Here is a 24,248-nt window from a genome sequence, read left to right as displayed (position 1 = left end):
AAAGTCACTGTTTACTGAAGAAAGAAACCATTATGGATCATTATATACTTTACACCAACCATAAGGCAGTTAAAATGAGCTCTGCTGAGATCAGCTGCAGCACTACATGTAATGCATCAAAAACACTGATAATTCAGTGGTATAAAACACTGTAGGATTATAAAATCATAATGCAAGGAGACGCTTTTACTTGTACTTTAGGGATATTTCTGATTAGTCAGCTTTTACTTAAATTACTGCTCTGCCTGCTTCTTCCCTCACTGGTTGGGTTATCACTAATGCACGTCTCTCAACATAGTAACCACAAAATGCATTTAAGCAGAAAATATCACAAATAACTGACAAAATGAGCAATTAATGGTTTAACACTTGAGGGAATAGCCCGTGAATTTTCTTGTATCTGCAGATATCAAATGGCAATTTTGTTTAATTTTGGATTTTTAATGTTATTTTATTTTTTTTACTCTCCGTCTACTGTAAAAGCGAGTTATTGTGGAAATCAATTTACTTTTTCAGTCAGGCAGCGGCTGAAGGACGGGCCTGGCGTTGCAAGCCCGCACTTGCACACCAATTACACACTTTCAAGGAAAAGCTAGATGGCGCTACTGCCTTGCTGAAAAGTGATGCACATCCTGTTCGACTGTACTTCAGTCTTTTCCTCCAGTTGCGTCCTTCAGACTCGATCTTCAGCTGCAGTGAGATAAAGTGAGCGGGCTGTTGTGATGACTGAAGTGAAAGTGGAGGATGGTGTGCAGACAAGTCTTGTGTGTTGTTCTTTCCTACGTGTGGGACAGCTGCTTCAGTGTGTTGGCCTTGTAGGTGATTCAGCCTCCGTAAAACAAAATGCAGAAACCGAGACGATGTGGGCAGGTTCGAAAGCAGCTCTCAACCTAAAAAAGGAAGTGCTTTGTCTACCCTCAGTGATACTGTTTAATGTATCTATCAGCACAGATGCAGAATGCAGGAAGCAACAATGTGGCCTGCATATAACGGATGTGTTATTAGCCAGGGAGGTGACTGATGTCTCACTGGGTCCTAATGCGAGTCAACTCTCACAGCCACCTTTGATATTCCAGGGGTTTTTGAAGGTAGTTGGTCAACCATTTTGACTTTTTATTTAACTTCTGATAACAGGGTTTTTATATATTTTGTGTTTCTAAAATTACCCTTCTGTAGTCCTGCAAAGCGATGAAATTTTATGGTGCTGACATGAGGAACTATTGACTATTTTTTCACACACTACACATACTTTGACCAGTCTCAACACTTTATTAATTATTTTTAGCCAACTATTTCAGCCATTAATCCACTACTTTTAACTTTTCCACTGTTTATCCAACACTTCTATCCAGGCATAACCCGTTTAACAATTATTATAAGCTGTTTCAACCATATTTCCGCCACTGTAAGCTAACATTTTCATCCGGTAATCAAAGTAGTTGTTTAACAATTTATCCATTAACAGTCTTCCCATTACTTTCTTTTGTCATTTATCCACTACTTTTTAGTTTGTTCACGGGAACGTAATATTTTTAGCTAATTGTGTCAACTGTTTATCGATCAGTTTCGCATTAGCTAAGCTAATAATGCTAAGATGTCTCTGCCTGCTTTGTTTTCATGCTCTCAGTCATGGCTACATGTAATCAATGTTACCTTATATGTGGATATATATTTTTACTTAAATCATATTTTTTCTCCTCCACATTAGTTTAACCACTATAGAGTGATGCTAAAGTGCCCTTTAGCATCTGTACCCCTGCAAGCAGGCCTTCTCCTGAATAACTGATTTACCAGACATGAGAAACGACACCCACCCCTCACTACTGCACATTATGGTAAATATGTTGGTGTTCAATATAATTCATTAGGATTATATGCAGTAGTTTTGCACCAGGACAGGCTGCTGTTGGACTGACGCTACATGACGGGCACTATGACCCAGCTGCTCCCTCCTCCATGCAGCAGCACCGTGCCGCTGCGAGAGGAGGACCAGAAATCTGCAGCTCACAGAATGAAGAGATCAAAATGATGCTGCCTGTAAAAAGGGATTAAACGTAAGCAATCTGTCGTCAGCTGCGGTAAATCCGCGGCTCGTTACTGTTATACTTCTCCCTGCAAATATTTTAATGACTAATGCAGTTATCTGTGAAGGTTAGGTTTGAATTGTTGTAACTGGAAGCGAGCTAATGACAGCTGCATCGTGCCCACTTTCTCCGTTGCATTGGACGAGAATTGCAGCGGATGCAAGCAGGCCTTTAATACGATCTGTTGTTTTTGTTTCTCCCCATCTGCCGGTCTAGTCTGAGCGCCACCTCGCGAGGATCGGGTGCTGGTGGATAACACAGATTCGCCACCGGGGGTTGAGACATGCCGTCGCTGAGCATCCGTTGCGACGCTTGACTGACCATGATGAAGACCGAATCCACATCCAAGAGCACCGGCTCTGGCTCTACGCTCAGGAGCCCATCCCCGCACAGGAACGCGTACGAGGCGGGGATGCAGGCCCTGAAGCCCGTCAAAGACAATGCTGCGAACGGGGACCTGCAGGAGGGCCCCCGGGGGCGCAGGTACGGCTCCAATGTGCACCGTATCAAAAACATGTTCCAGCAGATGCAGAGCACATCCCCAGCCGATGCAGAGGGAGAGGACGTCGCCAGGAACGCCGACAAATCGGTGCGCCTCTCCCTCCCCAGAGCCGGGAGCCTGAATGAAAACGTGGACCACAGCGCGCTGCTAAAGCTCGGATCCACCGTGTCCGAGCGCGTCAACAAGTTCGACACCAAACCGGAGAACGGGCACCAGCGGGCCTCGTCACCGAGCTACTCTAAGCTGCAGGAGACCCGGCGCATCTTTGAGCAGCAGGAGAGGCAGCAGCAGGAGAAGCTGGCCACCACCAGGGTGCTACTGAAGACAGACAAGGCCTCAAGCTTCCAGGACGGCAGGTTGGACGTGGTGGCTCGCTTCAATGGCAGCACCGAGTCTCTGGACAGCCTGGACACCAGCGAGGCTGTGTCCCCTACAGTCAGCCAGCTCAGTGCTGTGTTTGAACGGGCAGCTGAGCTCCGGAACAACCTCCACCGCCTGTCCTCCACACCACCGCTCCCTTCCAGGGGGGTCAGCGCCAAGGTGGGTGTGTTGAACTCCAAAATAATCACAAAGAGGGTTAGTGCCTTTGCAGCAGGCAAGGGGGAAGAAATAAGCAATCAGAATGGCCAAGAGGGGACTCCAAGGGGCCCTAGGGGTAGGGTGACCCTCCCATCTGAAAGCGTTAACAGGGGCCAAAGTGTTGGCCAAGGTGCCCCAACTACTGAACATTTCAGTACTGTAGAAGAGCCAAATGAGCAGAGAGAAAAGACTGTTTCAGATGCAGGTGTTGAGGCAAAAGCTGAGGTCAAAAGTGAAGAGCACCCTGGCGCCAAGGAGCTGAGCAGCACGGCACTGCAAGGCGACATCCACATCTCGGTGGAGAATGGAGAAACCGCCGCTGAGAAGCAAAGCTCTCTGCAGGGCGGCGAGACACGCATGCAAGAGGGAGAGACGGCTAAGGATGCTGAGGGGGAGGAAGACAGGACGCTCAGAGACGACCAGTCAGGACGCGAATCTGTGGATATCAGTACCTACAGTGCGGTGGGGGAGGACTTTGAAGGAAGCCAGGTGGATGAGGAGGAGGATGAAATTGATGACCGCTACGAGCCTGAGTCCAGCTGTGTGGAGATTGCCGGGCTGCCTGTGGAGGAGGACCCGCCCCCTTCAAGGAAGATCTGCTTCAGCACTGAGCCCATCAAGGTGAGAAAATATGCAGTGAGAATGAATTTTAATAACTGGAGATGGAACTTGAAGATGTTATCTCTCAGTTTACACCCTCAGAGCCTTGTTAAATTAGACTGAGGTGCTGATTTCGGATTCCTAAATGTATGTGAGTTTTTTGTGTGCTGAGAGACTGAACTTGACCTTAAAGCTTATCAGCTGTGGTGCAGTCTTAGCCAGAGCCACGGTCAGCTGTTTTAATGAACTCACTCAGCCTCTGCCTGTGTCAGAATGATGCTGACATTTTGATTCTGCACTGTTTCAGCAGGGGCTTTGCACACGTACTAACACCCTCCCTCCACAGTAGCCAGCTGCTAATGGATGGTCCTGCATTCCTACTGTGCAGCTGACACGGGCCTCAAAAGAGCTGCGATGTAGATCCTTATCTGTAATGCAGTGGGAGCTGCTTCTGTAAATAATTGCTGGGGGAGGAGGAGGAACAAAGAGGCCTGGATAATTGGTCCTGTTTTTAGAGAAGTGGATACTCTGCTGTGGTCAATGGCCCAGTAGACAGTGTATGGGGAGCTGGGTGAGCAATGGAGTGTTTTTTTTTGTGTGTGTGTGTGAGAAAGAGGCAGGAAGTGAGAAGAGAGAGGCTGTGATCTCCTCTTGGACCAGTGTGATGAAAGAGGAGGGGTTAGTGTTGATTTAAAGTGTCTCTCTGTGTCTGGGGATGGTGTAATGATCTGGAGAGGAGCATCAGATCCTCTCCAGCACAGTCTCGCTGCCGAGCTCTGCCTTCAGCTCGGAGGCATCCAGAGACTCTGCCAGCCAAAGTGGGCCCTGACACTAAACATCGCACACATTCCCTCACGCAGAAAAGCCATTTCAGTGACTAAGGGCTCCTGTCCCGCATCACGAGCAGTCAAGTTGAAAGTTACTCCTGCTCTCCTCTCATGGCTGCACATCAGCCCTGTAGTGTCTCGTCGCCAGAGCTCGATATTGCTATATTTCCTTTTTTTTTTTTTACACGCTAATCTTTGGCTGTTGGAGCTCAGGCAAGGATCTGAAGATATTAGATATTGATTAGAGTTTAAATAATGTCTACAAATAAAAACATAAATACAGTACTGTTAACGTGAATTAAGAAAGATAACAAAGGCAGCCTATAAATCGTTGATGTACAGTAATTTGTATGAGTGTGTGTGCTCATTGTACACAAGTACAAATACTACATATCTGTGGTAAGCCAGTGTTGGGCACTAATGGATGGAAGCAAACTCTCTCTGCCATTTGGAAAATCCCACAAAATCCCATACAAATTACACCCGAGTTTCTGATGTACATCATGCAGTTGTAAGGTATGAAGAAAAAGACGAAACTCGACTTCCATCACTTTATTTTATCCTCATGAGATCAGAGGTAGATCGCAGGAGGAAGCTGTGATAAAGAAGTCATAACTCCCAGGCTTTGATTAAAAAGGCAGAATTTCGCTGTGACCCTGCAGTCGTCATCGGGGAATAACCTCCCACTGGGTCCTTTCACACTGTATCAGTGTGGCCTTTGTTATGGAGATTGATGCAGGGGTGGATGAGAGTAAAGGGGATGGGGGGGTGGCGAGGTCAAATGGGAGGGGCGTTATTATGCAGCTCAAATGTCATGCGACTGTATAACTGCCGGCTCTTAAGTCACAGTGTCAGTTGGTTTCTCTTCCAAACAGGAAGTGCCCATTTTTAGCGCATATTTCCCTCCACTGCGCAACAATTCAGCTTTTAATGAGTCTTGCTGTTGTGATGGCGGTTGGACGGTTTGGGCGCATGTCTTTCTTTGTCCCCCATTTTACACTAAACTGTCTGTCTGTCTGTCTTCTGAAACTGGCAAAAATAGCAGTTCTGCTTCGGGTAGAATTCACACTAGACCCTTTGTTTGCTCCTCCTGACACTCTTCTTCTCTCTCACTCCTTCTTTTCTCCCTTTCGCTCTTTGTCACCAGTCTCCTACTGTTAGTAAAAATAGCAGCATTGTTATCGTCACAGACTTGCCTCGCTCTTCAGAGCCGCCTCCTCGTCGAACACAGGAAGCTTCCTCTCATGTCTTATTTATTTTCTTGGCTTGTTTGTTTTGGCTTCAGTCTATAATTGGTATAAATACTGTAGTTCATAGTGTCGTCACCTGACATGTTGTGCTTTTTAATTATTTATCCTGCTGTCGGAGGAAATATTTTCTAAAAAAGCAATTAAATAAAATACACTGTGTTCCCTCCAAACCAGAAGTAATCACATTTATGTTTCATGCACCAGAATCACCTTGCTCACTCATCACCTAGCTTACTCTTACACTTTTAATCCCCCCATCACCACACACACACACACACACACACACACACACACACACACACACTTTCTCGTGGGTTTCTGCTGCCTACGCAACTCTGAACAACAGTCCTGCCAGGCTGCTCAAAGAGCACCTATGATTTTCTTTTCGCACTGTATCATTAACACAAACAATGACTGTTCTTATATTGTAATAAACTGAGGCTGTTGAATTTTGACAAACATGGAAGGAGAAACTGTATTTTTAAGGTAGCCATCTCAAACTGAAAAAAAAAGAAAAGCAGAATAGTCAAAATGCAGCCTTTGGCAGTTTGTGTTCACCACTTAGGTCAGCCAATGAGGGATTGTCCAGGGACAGGCAGTACATCACCATATGTCAAAGGTATCCTCAAACCGTCTATTACTTAGACTCAGCGGACCTGCAGTATTTCATACAGTGCATTATTCACAGCCAGGAGGGGTGGGAGACCAGACTGATTATCAGCAAGGTCACTGTGCCCCACTTCTTAGTCCTGCAGTGGTGGTGGTGGGTTGCAAGCATTTATGCGCTGTGCCCACTCGCTCAGGTTACTGCGACAGGCCGTGTTATGCAATGTCTCGCTCATGATGTCTGAGTGCTGATGTGCCCTGTCCAACCTGCCATCGTCTCGGCGAGCTCAAAAACAGACAGTGGTTTCAGTCCTTTGTGAGACTGCGACTCCCCGTCCTCAAGGGGGAAACTGAAATATATGGCTGATGCTGTTCATTGTTTTTACTACTGTCAACGTTTCCTGTGAAACAGATGAGAAGGCCAAAGCCAGTAATGTGTTGAATGTGTTAGTCTCACTCTTAAGGCTCAGTCCTGTTTGAGGCAGGCAGCAGCTGTATAGCACGATATATATAATATATAATAATATGTTAATAGTACATATTTTCCAGAAAGAGCTGGGCTACGTGGTTTGGAGTCAACATCCCTCAGACTTGAGTACGTAGTGCATTTGCTGGCGACTGTTTTGAGTTCGTAAATTTCATGCTCAAAATCAGCTACAGAGCGTGTGATTCACATTTTAATCCATTAAATCTTTGTTTCAAAAAAATGCTCAACAATATAACATAAAATACAATCAAATAAATGAAATGCCTTACTAATGTAGTACTTAAAGCAGGCATACTAAACGTTTCATATATTTTATTATAAATTACAATAATAATGTAAATAATATGTGTATGAATAAGGACATAAGTGTATACAATCTGCCAAATTTATAAAACTTCACACACTGTACATGTTTGTCCCTATACTGAGCTGTGGCTGACCTTATTCCCATGCTGCCGTGTCTCCCCAGGGTCAGCGCTAAGCCTAAGCATGACTGCTGACCAAAGACTGGCCTGCCAAACCAGACAAACTCTGATGCCACGCAACCGTTGCTATGACAAAGTCACCATGTCTGTTTTATTGGCTGGGGGAGAGCGGTCCAGGGCGGCGGCAGCCTGTTCTGTGTGCGTGTTGCACATCTGGGATCAGGATTAACCCCCCGGTTTTAAGGAGGATTTAGATGCAATTACCTGCCACCTCTGGACACGTTTAACCTGTGGTGGTTTGGAAAGCAATTAACAGTGGTGTTGCTGATGAGAGGAAAAGTGCTTCTTTTTGGTCTGCATATGCTTAACTTTATCTGCCTGCTGCATCACACATGCATTCTGAACCTAAGAATAGTGAACTAATTGCAGCGTCTGCTCAGACAAGTGAGGCAAGACCAGATCCCATGTTGTGCATTGTAATAACCTTAATTCACTCTGGCATTTGTGGTAGAAATGGAGAGTAGCAGTGAAGCTCACATTCCCGAAACCAGCCGAGAGTAAGCAAGAATAGTGCGAGTAATAAAAAAGATGGAAAGTTGGGTACAGAATGTGGACAGACAGAGTGGAAACACGCCGTTTCTGTTGTGAAAAACCAAAGGCACCACCTCCACACATCCTATTGGCTGAATCCAAAATTAGACCTGCTTTTGGAGAGTCCAGAGGGTGGAAGAGACACAGCAGTTGACATGCTGCTGTGGACAGTGGGAGGAGGGAGAAAAAAGGGGGTACTGACTCGCTAGTTAAACCACCACAGTGTTGCCCAATCACATTGTAGCCAGAGGGCCGTCAAGATGGAACCACACTGCAGGAGAGCGGAGGCCTCCAGAGCAGCTCTGTCATTTAACCATCTCTCTGTCACGATACGCCATTGTAAAATGGCAGTTGTCACTCAGGGGCTATTTTTAATACCCTTTACAGTCCCAAGTGGGTGCTCTTTAGAGACACAATCACAGTCTGCTAGCTGGTGAGTGGCTCTAGCTAGCTGCCCACGGAGCTTTTGTAGGACATCCCATGCGACTGGCTGGTAGCAGAGGGAGGGAGGAAGGGAGTTTCCTGGCCATCTGTTAGCTCCTCTGACCTACAATCTGCCACAACTGGAACAGCGTCCTTCCGCCCAGCCCCCCCCCCCAAAGCGCACACACCACCGTCCCTTTAATCCCAGTGTTTGTCTTCTAAAGATAGGCACCTCACTGTTCAAGGAGTTCATCTACTGTGCCACTCTGCAAACTTAGGTGAGGCTGTCGTGCGAGGTTGCATCATCCAGGATCCCATTAGTCTGTCTGCTCCATGAGGGATCATTGAAGATAAGAAGGGAGAAAATCTTCCTTTGAGAAAAAGGAAAGTAAAGTCAGGAAAATCTCAGCAAATGTGGGCCAAGACTGAAGCCTGGTCTGCATCATAGCAGGAGCAGGAGGTTGTGACACACATGTGATCGTAACAGTTTTTTTCCCCTCCGGCGCCACGTTAAACACTGCTGGACCTCCTCGTTTGATCTTCTGCAGCATCGTGGGCGTAGAAACGAGGGCACCACAAGCCACCAGCTGTGGCCTCTTGATCTTTAAAGTGAAGGAGTGAAGCAGTGCCACGTGAGAGCGTCACAGTGGGCACGCAGGCTCGCAGTGCACTGTTGTTGCTCTGTGCTCTGTTACTTACGATGCAAACAGTGTATTTTGTGCGTCTGTAATCCACATTCTGCTAATCCCTCTAAATACGAAGGTAACCTAAATCAAAAGCCATTAGACTTCAGTGCTGCTCCCGTGTTGTCTGTCATCTGCAGAAGGGTTGGGTTCAGTTTGAGTCACTCCATTCATAGTGGAAAGTAAAACCACAGTTCAAATAATGACACCAGTACAGCTGCGATTATTTATTATTTTCATTCTAAAATAATTTGTTAGTTTTTTTTTTTTTTTTTGGTTAGTGGTTCAGTCTGTAAAATTGCTGTTGCCTCCCTGTTTCCAGCAGTCTTTATGCTAAGCTAAGCTAACTGGCTGTTGGTGCTTGCAGTAGCTGTAGTGAAATTTAATCATACTTTGACCCTGGTTAAACTTTAAACCGTGGAATTTTTACGCCTCAGCCTCATTGTCACTTGTATGTACATACAGTGGCGGCAGTAATTTGGCTCGAGGCGAGAACACTTTCAGCCCTGTTCTTATGGTTGTAGGGGGGTTAAAAGTAGAAGCAGACGCTCGTACAGTGTCCAATGATGCATGAAGATGCATGAACGATACTGAATAATTCTGAGAGAGGAGGGCTGTTTACATTTCAAAGGCGCTGTAAAAACCGACCGGCTCTTTCCTCTGGGGTTTTCAGGGAGACGGGGCTGACTGAAGGATAGCAATGAAGTTACATGACGCTGCTCATCTCAGCACAGATGGACGAACTGAACATCAGAGGAAGAAGTGGGAGATGCACGGAATAAAGCAAAACAAAGACTCGAGACAGAAGTGTTAAAATGCTGCAGCAGAGGGAACAAAGCATTACGGAGAGAAAAGTTGAGAAATGTAATCGAACAAACGAAAGAATGTGCCAAAGGAGAAGGTTCAGCGCTGAATTAGTGTGGCCAGCGGAGCATGCAAGGTGCTGCATGCATAATCACCTTGGAAGACTGAAAGTGAGGCTTTTAAAGACTCAGCTTTCTGTGTGTGTGTGTGTGTGTGTGTGTGTGAGGCCTGTGAGCAGCAGCTGCGGAGGGCCTCCATTAACATGCTGGAGGCGGTTATGTAAACTGTCATGCTGGTAGAGCAGAGTGAATGTAGGAAGTTGGGTCCTGTCTCAAACAGAGGCCTCTGTCTCCATGAGAGCAACTTCGGTGGTTGTGACTGGTTTCCCCCTCCTGTGTTTGCTGCACATTTCCTCCGTCTCATTTGAAATGGTCGATACAGTCGACAGTGGTGGTCAGTTAACGTCAAACCATGTATCTCAGCTGCATCTCCACAACCTCCGAGTGTGTGCTCACAAGTTTTAATCTCAAACTTCCTGAGCATTTCTAAGCACACTGAATTATCGCCCCACTGACATCATGACAGAAATGAAAAGTTTTACTACCATTTTACTTGCCCCAATGCGCTCAGGAAGTGATGTTTTCTGTTTTCGGTAGCAGTTATATTTAGAGCGACTACGAGAAGAATCAGGTAGAAGAATCAGTCATAAGCCACCACAACTGCGAAGAACATAAAGGGTCATCGACAGAAACTTAAACCTCAGTCAGCAGAAAATCCACAAAGCTAACACTGACTGACTGAGGATCAGTTTTCAGTAAAGAGAAGACTTGTTTAAAGGAATAGGTTGACATTATTTTGCATGTTTTTGCTTTCTTGTACAGATTTAGGTGGGAAAATTGATAAAATTGCCCTGTCTGTGTGCCGAATATGAAGACACTCTGTCCAAGCATAGAACCAAGTATTTCCCAAAAAGTTTTTATTATTGTGTGTGATTCTCCGTCTGATCTGATGTCTCCGTCTCCTCCTGCAGGTATTTGCCACCTACCCCAACGAGGACTATGACAGGCGTAATGAAGACGTGGACCCCATGGCGGCGTCCGCTGAGTATGAGTTGGAGAAGAGGGTGGAGAGGCTGGACCTGTTCCCCGTGGAGCTGGAGAAAGGTACTGAACATTCCTCTTTAACTCTCCTTGTCATACCTGAAAACATCTTGACTTTAAGGGTAACTGAAAGAAGTTTAATTGGAAATTACTTTTTGTGTGTATGATTAAGTAAAATGCTAAAAGACGTTCTGTGTTCACCAGCTGCCTTCTGTCAACCATCCTGTTTCCCAGAACAAAGCGTCCATCTCTTCTCAGTGACCCACACCTCCAACATCCCTTAAACATTATGGTGCATTAATATATTTAGAGAAGACTATATTTAGAATTGTGTACATTTTGTGTACAATTGTGTACAGGGCAGGCTGCTCAGGATAGCATATGTGACCATGGTCTGTATAAATGATGTGCTGCTGTGTGTACTGTCTGTGCTAATTTAATCAGGATAAAATAAAGGCGCTGGTTGTCGGCACAAAAGCACAAGCAGAGAGGCAGTGAAAATGAATACAAGACCTCACCACATGACACCTCAGGCAGGAGATCTGGGCGTTATCACTGATTCTTATCAAACTTTCCAGTCACATATGAAAAAGTATTCTATCCTTTCAAGCATATGTGAAGGTCATACATTTTCTCTGTCCTTCGAAATACAGAGAACGTAGAGGAACGTAGAGAACCCTGCTGTTGGAGCTCACATCACTCTGTGTTCTTGCAAAGCCTCCAGTTTGTCTCAGGGTTGACTGAAGATCCACTTCAGAAATTTTGTCATGGACTAGCCCCTGACCATGCGGCTGATATGCTGAAACGCTGTGCTCCGTGTCCCTGGTGGACCCCCTTCCCTCATGCCCACAGACTGTCTGCTGCTCACTGTAATAATAATAAAAAGAAAATCACACAAAGACCTGCGGTGAAGTTGCCGTCTGCAGTTCTGGATCCAACCTCTGGAACAGAGTCCCCCACTGAGTCTGAGAACAGTGTAGTCAGACAGTCAGAACCTGTCCTTGTTAGTCCACTAATGTGTACACTTCTGCTTAATTAAAAATTTACTAAATTTAGAATTTACTGCTTTTATTAAAACATTTATAAGCAGGATTCTGAATAAATGATTTATAACACTACATGTTTGTCAACAACTGTAACTTTTCTTGTGGGCTCATGTAAGTGGTGTCTGCTGTATAAAGATATTCATGGGCCTTAATCATATTAAATATGTCTTCATAGGGGAAGTTATTATTGATGACAAATGTATGACAAACTGCACAATTGTAAACACTAAAAATGCCCTTACACTGCTGCTGTGAACTACATTAGGGAGCTTAAAGGGTTACCATTTTTATGCAGTCTTTAGATTCTTAATCTGCAAGAGCCACAAGGTATATTAATATATAATAATAGAAGGTGATACTTTGACCACTAGGGGTGGACATGTTTTTACATGTGCTTCCTTGTTTTGGGGATGCACATGCATGCACATGACAGCACATTGTTGTCATGTGCACATGCATGCACATGACAACAATGTTCTGTCTGTTTCAATGCAGTTTCACAGACTGTCAGTTGGTGGCAGTAGTGTGCAAGGAAATCTAGAATAGGGAAGGAGACCAACAAACAAACTTGTATGCAAACATTTGAAGATGTGAAAAAGGAAAAAAAAAATGGAAAAAAGGCTTTTAAAAGTTTTATGAGGAAGGAAATGCAGCGTCAGCCTTCAAGGACATACATGCATTTTGGTGAATAACACTGAGTGTATATAAAAATTTGTTTACAAGAAAACCTCACAGGGCACCTTTAATTTGGATCTCATCTGCTGTTTAACTTGACCACACAAATGAATCCTAATGGTCCTCGGACTGAATCTGCAATCTTTCAGTCACGAGCTCTACAATTAGTCCATCACCGCAAATTATTACCAAACATTCAAATCCCAAGGGTGATGACACAAACATGGAATCAAACTCCGTGGGTTTGCCACCCACAGAGTCGAGCTCCCTTGCTTGACTCACAGTGGCACGACAGTAAAACAGTTATCGAAACCTGTTAAACATGGATTAAAAGCTGGTCTCTTATCCCTCACACTCTTTCAGATGGCGATGGCCTGGGCATCAGTATCATCGGGATGGGTGCAGGGGCTGACATGGGCCTGGAGAAGCTGGGCATCTTCGTGAAGACAGTCACAGAAGGGGGGGCAGCACACAGGGACGGCAGGTATGTTCATTCAAACTGAAATGGCTTTGGCTTTGTAAACCAAATGTCAGCGTGAGGTTTGCTTTCCTAGTTGCAGTTTTATATCCAGGAGCGGATGCTTCATTGTCCCACTTGTCTTTCTGATTCTTGGCAACTGCAAATAGAGCCTGCTGCCAAGAACCGGGACTTATAAATGGTGTTTGGCTTGTGTGGGCTTAAGTCTGATGAACAGAAGCCACAGTTGAGCTATTCCTGTGAATCCTAAACCTGTCTTTTAACCACCTCCTCCAGGATCCAGGTGAACGATCTGATTGTGGAGGTGGATGGGACCAGTTTGGTGGGAGTCACCCAGAGCTTTGCCGCCTCTGTTCTCCGGAACACCTCGGGAACTGTCAAGTAAGAGTTACACCGAATGGTCGTGATTTTACCGCAAACGACCGATTGCACAGCAGACGTCGGGTCAAAATTTGGATTTGCCCAGTAGTGTACAAAATGAAGGTCATACCCCCTTGTCTTATTTGTACTCTGGTGTTCAGTGCTAATTAACAAATGCTAACATTCTAAACTAAGATGGAGAACCTGGCAAACATTACCTGCTAATCATCAACATGTTAGCATTGTCATTCTGAGCTTGTTAGCATTTATCTCAAAGTACTGCTTTCTTTTAAACATATTGCCTTTTTGTGGTGCCCTTGGGGTTGCTATGTGCCTTATCAGTGACCAGGACATGTGTTGTTTTCGCATTTTGTTGCCACACCTCACTATGACATCCAGCATTCATGCTTGAAGAGATGGTTTCCTCTTGATATATACCCACAGCCAGTCTTACACGCAGGACTGACTCCAACCACATCCTGCCCATTTGGCTCACCAGACTGCAGATTCATATCTTAAATCTCACAGGGTCATGATTATACCCTTCAGTGTTGAAAAGCTCCTTTTTGAGACATCCTGAATACAGTCGAAAGGAGAGCCACAGAAAACACGTTTATCAGGAACAAATACAATTGGCATCAGAAGTATCCTTTTGAAAGGCCAAAGGGCTATTTGTAGCCCAGCTCTTTGGTGTTTTTGGTGAAGCCGACTGTTCCCTACGAGCTCCTTTTGTCATCTATGCTCATTCATAATTCAAGGTTTAGTGGTCAGCACTGTAGGGTAATTGTTAGTGTTGTGTGACTTGTGAAGATCAGAGACCTCCATAGATAGCTCATACATTATGGATCTTCTGCAGTGATGGCAGAGAGCAATAGAGCTCTGGCCTATTCATAAAAACATCAGGCAGACAAATAGTCCGGGGCGGGAAGTGTGTTTGTGAACATTTAATTACCCGTTAGTGCATAAGAAATTGAAAGGCTGCAGCGGCTGGCTTAATAACCGTCTGTGGCTTTTGTCATAATTTACTGTATTATTTCCTGTTTGCTGTTTATGTAGTAGCTTTAATTGGACAGAGGTTTGTGAGCCCCGGTCAGGGAATGTAAAGCCGCTATAATGAAGTTCACAATGAGCTACAGTAGTGGCAGAGCTGAGGTCTTGATTTTAATCACAGAAGAAGCACATTCCATAGAGGCTGCCTTTGTTCAGCTTTAAACAGGAAGCCATTTTCTGTCATCAGAGAGCCAGCACATTCCTTACTACATTAATACATTACACTACTATACTGAAAAGGACTGTAGTTTTCTATTATATATGAAAGATGCTTTCTTTGTCCTGAAACCAGTGAGAATGTTCCTCAGTGGTCAGGAGAAAAAAGGCCCATCATGTATTATTGAACGTGCACATACTGTATCAGAGGCAGGACGGTTTCAGCACAGCTCGCCGCTTTGAACACGTTTGGGTTTTAACGCTTTTGTCAGAGTCAATCCTAAACGAGCTGTGACTGCTTGGCGTCAAAATGCAGGTTTGTGATCGGGCGAGAGAAGCCGGGAGAGCAGAGCGAAGTGGCCCAGCTCATCCAGCAGACCCTGGAGCAGGAGCGCTGGCAGAGGGAGATGATGGAGCAGCGCTACAACCAGTACATGGATGAACAAGAGGTCAGTCTTTAAGCTAAGGGCTCAGGAAGCGCTGCTCATGGTTCTCAGATTTGTGGTGGTGCTGCAGCGTTTGCACATGCACCATGCAGAGGCAAGGGTGCAATGCTTACTAATCAGTTGGCCTCCCACCCCTCCCCCACTTTTACTTGCATGCACAGACATATACTACCATAATCACACAAACGTACTTGTGAGAATTAAATGGAAGGTTCTGACTACTAACTACTACTGAAATGTATAATGGAGCATGTGAGTATGATGATCTGCTACAGCTCAGCTTTCTTCTTGGCTGATCATTTACCTTACAATCAAAGAAGATCTGAACGTATTTATCGAAATTTAAGGACAGAAAGCAATAAATGAGATGAGATTATTTAATTCATGCAGCTGAAGAATTGCATAATAAAAAGAGTACTTGACAACGTAGCGAAAGCATTACTAAACAGCTTTAAAGTTTTATGTGACCTTTTCAGACGTTCAAATGAAAAATTATTTTGCAATCATGTTCTTGGTTCCTCTTTAGGATTATGAAATTTGTCCCAGCACCACAGTGGACAGAGGTGACCCTCTCCAGTGTGGCTGGGTGTTTCTGGCAAAAAGCCACACTGTTGTATCCAGCCCGTAGTACCATTCTGATCAAACGATAAGCTCGGCTCCAAAATGGGGACAAATCAGGATGACTCAAATTTGGTGACGTCTGATCCCCTTTGCTTTGTTAATCCATGTGTATCAGATTTTCTCTCTTGTTTTAGTTTGACACAAACACAGCTTGTGCTCAGAATCTGTGTAGTTTCATTACAATAACAGAGAGGACGTTGCCCCATTCATGCTAAGGTGATGGTGGGTGGTTCTTGAAAAGCATTAGGTTGTATAATAGAAAGTCAAGTCTGGTCTTTGGAGTTTTGCACCATCTAGTGTCCATTTGGTGTCACTGCACATAAGCCCACACTTTGAAGGCACCATTAAATGACTGTTTGACATTTCATCCCTTTCTTTACATACATTTAACATCTGAAATCTTACTATTACAAACATAATTGATGTCTGAACAAAAAGTAAGTGTTCTCTGTTCAAATGAAACTGGAATCCTGTACATATGCTGCAATACATGGATTCAACTGGAAATGCATGAAATAAAGAAGCAAGCTGTGAATTTAAAGGGTCGCTTCAACCCCTAAAAAGAATGCAAACATATTTATACTCCCTCATTACCTTCCTCGCTAGTCTAGTATTTTTTTGGGTTATCAGTATCTGACATTTTTGCTTTTGCAGTGAGGTGGGTAGAACTTCATTGCAGTACACAGAATTATTTTCAAATCACACTGTGAACACACTGGGAAACCCTTAGGTTGAACTGGCCCGTTAAACCTTAATGTAATGATGTTTGCCTGTGAGTGGATCTCTCACCTTGACCTCATCCCTGCAGGGTGGTGAATATGGCACAGATGAGGACGAGGACGAGGACGAGGAAGTCAGTCCACCATATCCAAGTGCCATCGAGGTGTTTGACTTGGCAGAGAATGAGGACATGTCGCCTCTGGAGACCGACCCTGAGAAACTGGCCCATAAATACAAAGAAGTGAGAAATGAGCACCTCATGTGGAGCATTTCCTGTTTAATCACAGCTTATTTCCTGTCATGTAGCTAATATTAACACATGTATTTAAAACTTTCTTTGCGCTAAAGCTCCAAATAAAGCATGCTGTGACCCAGGCTGAAATCCAACAGCTGAAAAGAAAGGTATGTTTTTAATCACACATTTGCTGTTAATTTATCTGATACTAAATAATAGTTCATCATCATAATAGTCTGATAGGAAGAAGAACCAAAGAGTTTCTGTTCATATTATCATCAGACTGAAATGGATATTCCCCTTGTCTTTCCAGCTGCACCACGCAGAGCAGGAGAAGCAGCGCTGGCGTATGGACAAGGCCCAGCTGGAACAGACCCTGCAGGAGAACAAGGAGCGTATGGAGAAACTGGAGGGCTACTGGATGGAAGCTCAGAGCCTCTGCCAGGCAGTGGACGAGCACCTGAAGGAGACACAGGCCCAGTATCAGGCCCTGGAGCGGAAGTACAGCAAAGCCAAACGTCTGATCAAGGAGTACCAGCAGAAGTGAGACAGTGTGACTACACGGTGGAAAACTAGAAGAGTTGAGTGATATATTGCAGTCTGACGCTCTGATCTGCTTCCTTTTAACAGGGAGATTGAGTACCTGAAGAAGGAGACCCAGCGTTGTGCACAAGTTGGAGCTGAGGCCTCTCTTCTCAAGGAGGAGTCCGGACAACTCCAAGAGCAGGTACAGGAAGTGAACTAGAATCCAGGTTTTAGTTTTTATCTGTGAGATCCTTTGTTCTCTGATTCTACTCCAGCAGATTTGATCTATTTTGCACCACATCTGTTGTAAAGAAGCACTCTTCTTTGGACTAACTGGCCTTCGAGAACTTGCATGTTTAAGGGACAGTGTAGTGCTGGAAAATGAATCATCTTCCTTTAAGCCATCAGAGACAACATGCTGTGCAGAACTTAGTTTTGGTGCACAGCAGCCTTCTTGGCTAAGCTCTCTGTCTGGATCCATAAATTTAAACTTAAACAGTAGAGTAGATTGCAAAGATAAATGACATTTTGGCATGTTGGGTCCTTAAAGAAGTAGCTTTGATCAGTTTTTACCATAATATGGCAGCCGTTTGCAGCATTATTGACTGTAATTTTAGTTGTTCTGATTGCTTGGTCACTTTAGATGAAATTACCTTTCATTTGCAAGAAATGCACAAAGTAAGGCTCCATAAAGACATGGTTGGATGAGTTTGGTGTGGAAGAACTTGACTGGTCCACACAGAGCCCTGACCTCAACCCCATCCAACACCTTTGGGATGAACTGGAACGGAGATTGTGAGCCAGGCCTTTTGGTCCAACATCAGTGTGTGACCTCACAAATGCTCTGCTGCATGAATGGGCAGATGGTCCCACAGAAACACTCCAACATGTTGTGGAAAGCCTTCACAGAAGAGTGGAAGCTGTTACAGCGGCAAAGCTGTCTGTGTGTTTAGAAGTCATTAAAGTCCCTGTTGGTGTGTAATGGTAGCAGGTGATAATATTTGAATAAAAAGGTAGATGTGTGGTTTGAGAAAACAACTAATTGTGGTCATAACTTCTGTTTTCTGTCTCCTTTCTAGGTGGCGGACCTGGAGTGCAGGGTGGAGGAGCTCAAATCAGAACCTTTATAAAAGCCTTTGTTCGTTCCGTATCTCAGAAAGCAGAAGATAGTGTTATTGTACTTGCAAGGACCTGCAGGGCATTTCTTGTCTAGAACTTGAGATTGGTTTCTGGTTGCATACTCTTCTCGTGTGTCCTCAGACTTTGTATTTCGGCCACTTAACCCTTTTAACCATGTTTTTCTGTTAGCATTTATGCGAACGTGACAAACGATTTTCTCATCACAAATACGGACTCCATTGAGCTCTAGATGTGTACGGTTCCTTTTTAATTTTCAGAATTCAGTATTTAATCCCTTAATTTGTGGTTTTGTGACAGACCAGGCTGTTGCTTTTAATTGCCAAAAAAAAAACCAACCTCCTTTCTTTCTTTTGCCTAGTTTTGTGACCTTTCTTTTCTGAATTTGTACAGACGTGATACTGTGTGGTTTAACAATCAAGTTTGGTTTGTAAAAAATTTTAATGTGTATAACATTTAACGGAATATAAACTAATGAGATTGAGGGTTGATGTATATTTTATGTGATGAAGATGTGTGGATGGAGATTGCACTGAAGAAGACATCGACAAGATGCTTCGCTGGAATGGAGAACATAAACGGGAACAGTGTTTGAAGTATCTTCAAAATTGTACAAACAGTAACCCAACCTTCGTAGGGGTCTTGTCACTTAACCTTGAGAACCACCTGCTGCCTACCTTTCGGAAGTGTTTCTGTGTTTTGTTTTTTTTTTTTACACATTAAGACTCTTTCATGAGCGTCCAATCCTCTGGTCTCAACCCTTCGCTTCTTTCGAGAAAAAAGAAAAAAGAAAAAAAAGGACCACAGGGACAAGCCTCTACAACTGCTGTGCCACAAATGAAAATGGATCCCCTTCCTCCCCCCAAAAGTGGATGTTGTTAAGGACTTGTGTTATCTGATATTAGTTAGGACTACTGATTTAAGAAACATTACTGGACTGGGATGTTGAAGAAACCGTTACCAGCAGCAATCGTATAGATTTTAAAAATGCTTGTGTCTCTAACCAGCAGCTGCACTTGACACCGCTGTGTGTAGCACATGGAAAACACTGCCAGGTTTATACCTGTTTCAATTTCAGCACAGTCTAAAATGAAACTGAGTCTACTTGTGTCAACTGTCATACCAGTATGTTTGTATAGTTCAGGTAAGACTGAAATATTTTAATTTTACCTAATATTTATAATATAGTCAAGGTGGAAATATGAGCTAACAAGGACAAAAACTGACTAAAGCAATGTTCATTAGACAGTTATACTGAGTCATGTGAAGAAGTAGAAGATCAGGATGACTACAAAATTAAGATTAATGAATTGAAAAAAAAAACAGGCATGGTTATGAGTATTTTCATAATATTAAGGCTTGTACAGTGCACATGCTTTGCATTGTATGTTTTGTGGAATAAATGGTCAACAGTGATGGTCAAGTTCGTTTTTATTTCAAAGCAAACTAACATCAAGAGACTGTAAGCATTTGTTTATGTGACTGGCGAGTACCTTTCATTTTTTTTGTCAGCTGCAGATGGAATGAGTAAGACATTTATATTCATTTTTACCTCTCAAACAATTAACAAACATTGAAAATTCATAACACAAAACACATGTTTTTAGATGTGAAGCCTCAGCTATAAACAAACTTAAGTTAAAATGATGTTATGTACAGGACATTCAAAAATTCTCTCCCAACTCTTCAGAATCAGGAAGTACTTGACCATTTAGTGCAATTCAATTTACACTGGAGACAGTTTGTGCTCTTCTGCACTCGTGATACTACAAGTGCATCTTCTGATGGTGTCTCCTGAGATGATAGTTTCGGGAAAAGCTCTTCCCGCACTGGGTGCATTTAAACATTCTCTGTCCCAGGTGAAGCATTTGGTGAGCTTTGAGGCTCTGCGGTCGGCTGAAGCTTTTGCAGCACTCAGGGCAGCTATAGGGCCTCACCCCTGTGTGCTTTCTCTCGTGGCGCTTCAGGTCTCCCGACTGCCGAAAGCTCTCGCCGCAGTGCGTGCACAAGTATGGCTTCTCCCCCGTGTGAGTCCTGAGGTGCACGTTGAGCTGGCCCGTGTAGGAGAAGCTTTTGCTGCAGTGGGGGCAGCTGTACGGCTTCTCGCCTGTGTGAATGCGCTGATGTTGCTTGAGACCATAGTGGTTTGTGAAGCCCTTCCCACAGTCTGTGCACAGGTACAGCACTTTCACCTGCTGGAAGCACGTGTGAGATTTGAAAGCTTTGGCGCTCTCGCAGCTCTTCCCACAATGGGGGCACACACACTCTTTATCCCCCTTCTCTTCCTCCAGCTGATCCATGAGGCTGTCTGACTCGCAGTGTGACACGAACTCCACAGGATGGTGCCTCTTGATGTGTTTCATAAGGTAGCTCTTCATGGTGAAGGAGAACTGACAGAACGAGCACGAGAAAAGCTCAGACGTGCAGTGGTACTTCATGCAAGTGTTGGTCTTCTGATGCTGTTTGAGGTTACCTGACGTTGTGAAGACTTTGCCACAGCGATCGCAGCTGTAAGATTTTGCATTTACATGCACCATCTGTTCATGTCTTTTCAGGAAGCCAGACTTACTAAAGGTCGCCCCACACTGACCACACTTGTGCTGTCTCAAAGTGCACTTATGTGCTTTGAGCTCCTCTGGGTTTGAGTATGTTCGTTTGCAGCAATTACAGCTAAACCACTTGTATTTTGCTAACTTTCCATTTCTGGCAGCAGGTGCCTCTGAATCATCCTGAGGAGGGCTGTTTAACGGCTTCTTGCAGATGGCTGCCCTTCGTTTTGGAGCAATAAGCTTGGTTATGGCAGAGATTTTAGATCGAGCTCCAAGTCGCTGAGGCCTCTGAGAGGGACTCTTTTGGACAGATTCAACTGTTTGAGCCAACGAGACTTGAGGAATGAAGTCTGGATCACGGCTCTGATCATCACTCGCAGACACTGGATCATCGTCTTGATTTTCCACTGCGGTCGCCTCTGAGTGATGCTCACTTATGTGCTGCTGAAGGCTGTCCACGGAAGAAAAAGCTAGTGAACACTCAGCACAGCTAAAGGGCATGGAGGTAGATTCCTCTGGGCCCTGGATTACATTTTCTCCCGTTTTGCTTTGCTTTTCGTGACGCTGCAGGTGCCTGGTCAGGTCGCTGTACTGCCCAAAGCACTTCTGACACACAGTGCAGACATACGGACGCAACCTTTCATGCACAGTCACCTTATGCTTTTTCAGGAATGCTTCATTTGTGAAGCTCTTACCACAGTCTGAACAACTGAATTGGAAAGGTTCTGCCTCTCCTGCAGACATATTCTCGGTTTCGGTTACATCCATAGATTCGTGTAGTGTCTCGCTTACATTCATTTGTTCTGTTTCACCGCTTACAGCTGGATCTGCAAGTTCTGACCTCAAGCTCTCCTCCTTCTCACTCTGATTAGAAACAGTGACCGTCTCCTTTATCACAGCCTGCTTTCTGTGAACCAGCTGGTGTCTGATTAAGCCCGACGCCTGGCTAAAACTCCTCCTGCACTCTGGGCAGCAGTAGGGGCGTTTGTTCGAGTGGACACAAAGCTTGTGCCTCCTAAGGTGAGGTAGTTGCTTGAAAACCTTCCCGCAATCACCACATGTGTTGGACTCAAGAGGTTCAACGGATAACACCACCAGGGATGCTGCAGAGTCACCCGTGTCAGCACCGGAGGCTGGATTTTCAGGTTCACCTGCCTCAGCAGGTGGTGACGTACAGTCAGTTTTAGGCTGTATATGGAAGTATTCTGTATGCCGCTGTAGGAAGGCCTCTGTGGTGAAGGACAGCTGACAGTGGGAGCACAGGAAGACTGGAGATGTGGCAGACGTATTACTCGCTGCAATTTAGAATAGAAAAAGAAAAAAAAAACAAACGTTAATTGCCCAGATTTAAAAACAACTGATTTAAATATCAAATTTTTCATGACGAGTTAGGTGATTAAGGTACCTGCTGCATTCAGCTTCATCAACCACACCTGGGTCCAAGCTTCACTAAAATGGGTGAGAAGTTTGCTGCTGGGCCACACCAGGAGCTCATCTCCAGGGTGTATTGTGCGACTGCAGTGAAACAGGATGCTGCCTTTGTACTGCACAGCCAGCAAATTTGTCTCGTCTTTGTTACGAGCACAATTGACATACCTGTGTGAGAACAGGTGCGGTAAAAGACATCAAGTGGAACTGAATGCTGAATTCAGTTGCATTGTTATCTCATTTTAATTCTCTGTGTTAAAGCTCTTTTCTGGCACTAATGCATACCTCATCCAGTTTGAGTGCGAATCTCTTGCGGCATCAATGTACTCATACTCATCTTTTCCTTTGCAAATCTGCAGAAATTGAGAAGTATGTGGAGAGGACATGTAACAACTACAAACTGGGATCTGATGTCACATTTGGCATCCTACTGATGACAGTTAAACATGTCCAAGCTCACCTCCCAGGAGAAATCACTCTCCATGGCATTTTCCCTTGTTGTCATCTCTCCTTCATATGGTCCAAAATGCATTCCTGGAGACACTACTGGTCCGTGATTTATGACCCCAATGCCTGCACTGGGGATACTGGATCTGCCTATCATCAGGCCATAGGGAAGAGTGAGGAGGGCCCTCTGGGGGACGCCAGTGCTCGTTGGAAAGTCAAGAATAAAAGATGGGCCATTAATGTTAGCAGGATCACTCTGGTCCTGGAACAGAGTCAGACACTCCTCACAATCTGGAAAATATACAAAAAGGTGGAAGAATGCAGTTAGTGGCATTTAAATTTATGTCTTTTGTTTGTGTTTCTACAAGTTGTCTCAGATAAGGTGGAAACTTTGATTTAGCCCAGGAAATGCTGAGTGTACAACCAGAAGAGGAAATGAATGTCTCTTGCTTACAAAAGCCATCATCAGCCTCTGGGTTATCTCCATGTCCCACCGTGTCCAGTAACCTCTGGATTGGCGTTTCTGCTGGCTCTAAGACTGGTATCACTGAAGAACAAAGTCACAGCTTTGGTCAAATGATCAGCTTACATGTGTAACTACGGCACAACGTAATGAGGAAAACCATCACACCTGCAGGAGTGTTGTTTCCAGGGGGGGATACACACTCCTCTGTGATAACAACCTCTTCGGTCGTCTCAACCCACTCTACTCCGTTGCTCCTGCCCGACATGAATGCAGTCTCCGTGGACAGAGCTGATGGAAACCGTTAACTACTAATGTTTATGACACAAATAGCCACATACAACAAGCTGAAACAACACACTGGCAGCTAACGTTAGCATGTTAACACGGCTTACTAAACATCGTCCAGGGAACAATTTCGCCGGCTAGCATTACATTTCATACAAGCAGAGAAGAACCCTAACTAGCTTAGCTTTAAAAGGTGGAGTCAAGTTAGCTGCTATGGCTAATAAGACAGCATTATCTTAGCCACCTCTAAAGATACTAACTGCTATGTGGCTAACACAGACTCATCGGCAACATGAGCACTGGCATCATACTACTCAACGGTGTATTTCCAGTTAATACATTCTACATTAATGCAAATAAACGTTTGTACCCACTCGATTTCCAACGGCTACAATCCTCGGGCTATATTGCTAACCAGGTTAGCTGCCGTTCCAAACTAGTTTCAACTGTTAACATATGGTCGCGGACTGAAATCAAGAAACTAAACTATTCGAAACCTATGACGCTCCCCCGGAAGTAAATAAATCACTCTTTCAGCATAAGGGTCCACTTTATCTGTTGTTTTCCAAATAAAAGTGGTTTTGTCAGTTAATTTATTTGCGGTTTATCTACTATCGACACTGCTTACGGTGCTTTGCCACTAAGTTCAACCAGCAACATTGT

At 44.4% G+C, this 24,248-nt stretch overlaps 2 protein-coding genes across 5 annotated transcripts; one reads left to right on the top strand and one right to left on the bottom strand.

Moving 5' to 3' along the window:
* The first annotated feature begins 715 nt into the window (after window positions 1–715).
* On the top strand, window positions 716–19,826 carry LOC124052429 (neurabin-2-like). Of its 2 annotated transcripts, none has more exons than XM_046376657.1 (11): window positions 716–1,088; window positions 2,301–3,786; window positions 10,892–11,024; window positions 13,046–13,166; window positions 13,437–13,541; window positions 15,043–15,175; window positions 16,602–16,754; window positions 16,862–16,915; window positions 17,062–17,291; window positions 17,379–17,475; window positions 18,353–19,826. In XM_046376657.1, the coding sequence occupies exons 2-11, from the start codon at window positions 2,407–2,409 to the stop codon at window positions 18,401–18,403; spliced, it is 2,457 nt and encodes an 818-aa protein (XP_046232613.1). In that variant the 5' UTR covers window positions 716–1,088; window positions 2,301–2,406; the 3' UTR covers window positions 18,404–19,826. The 2 variants fall into 2 exon arrangements, with proteins under 2 accessions (XP_046232613.1, XP_046232612.1); XM_046376656.1 differs by lacking the exon at window positions 716–1,088 and adding an exon at window positions 1,121–2,054.
* Window positions 19,824–24,243, bottom strand: LOC124052427 (histone-lysine N-methyltransferase PRDM9-like). Of its 3 annotated transcripts, none has more exons than XM_046376653.1 (7): window positions 23,960–24,243; window positions 23,466–23,608; window positions 23,289–23,381; window positions 22,848–23,125; window positions 22,673–22,740; window positions 22,365–22,555; window positions 19,824–22,254 (listed from the first exon to the last, which is right to left on the bottom strand). In XM_046376653.1, the coding sequence occupies exons 2-7, from the start codon at window positions 23,563–23,565 to the stop codon at window positions 20,177–20,179; spliced, it is 2,808 nt and encodes a 935-aa protein (XP_046232609.1). In that variant the 5' UTR covers window positions 23,566–23,608; window positions 23,960–24,243; the 3' UTR covers window positions 19,824–20,176. The 3 variants fall into 3 exon arrangements, with proteins under 3 accessions (XP_046232609.1, XP_046232610.1, XP_046232608.1); XM_046376654.1 differs by having other exon boundaries at window positions 23,466–23,605; XM_046376652.1 differs by having other exon boundaries at window positions 23,466–23,588; window positions 23,960–24,242.
* Window positions 24,244–24,248: the final 5 nt, after the last annotated feature.

This window comes from Scatophagus argus, chromosome 21, assembly GCF_020382885.2.
Source record: "Scatophagus argus isolate fScaArg1 chromosome 21, fScaArg1.pri, whole genome shotgun sequence".
Classification (NCBI taxonomy): Eukaryota; Metazoa; Chordata; class Actinopteri; family Scatophagidae; genus Scatophagus; species Scatophagus argus.
Note: the sequence above shows the minus strand (reverse complement) of the source record. Positions and strands in the feature narration are given on the sequence as shown.

What these genes read in the sequence shown, in the direction of transcription:
- LOC124052427 (XM_046376653.1), bottom strand. Translation starts at nt 23,565, where the DNA reads ATGTCGGGCAGGAGCAACGGAGTAGAGTGGGTTGAGACGACCGAAGAG. An exon ending in TCGCACTCAAACTGGATGAG is followed by an intron (nt 22,556 to 22,672) that starts GTATGCATTAGT and finishes GTTCTCACACAG; the next exon opens with GTATGTCAATTGTGCTCGTA. An exon ending in GATGAAGCTGAATGCAGCAG is followed by an intron (nt 22,255 to 22,364) that starts GTACCTTAATCA and finishes TCTAAATTGCAG; the next exon opens with CGAGTAATACGTCTGCCACA.
- LOC124052429 (XM_046376657.1), top strand. Translation starts at nt 2,407, where the DNA reads ATGATGAAGACCGAATCCACATCCAAGAGCACCGGCTCTGGCTCTACG. An exon ending in AACACCTCGGGAACTGTCAA is followed by an intron (nt 13,542 to 15,042) that starts GTAAGAGTTACA and finishes GTCAAAATGCAG; the next exon opens with GTTTGTGATCGGGCGAGAGA. An exon ending in TCCAACAGCTGAAAAGAAAG is followed by an intron (nt 16,916 to 17,061) that starts GTATGTTTTTAA and finishes TTGTCTTTCCAG; the next exon opens with CTGCACCACGCAGAGCAGGA.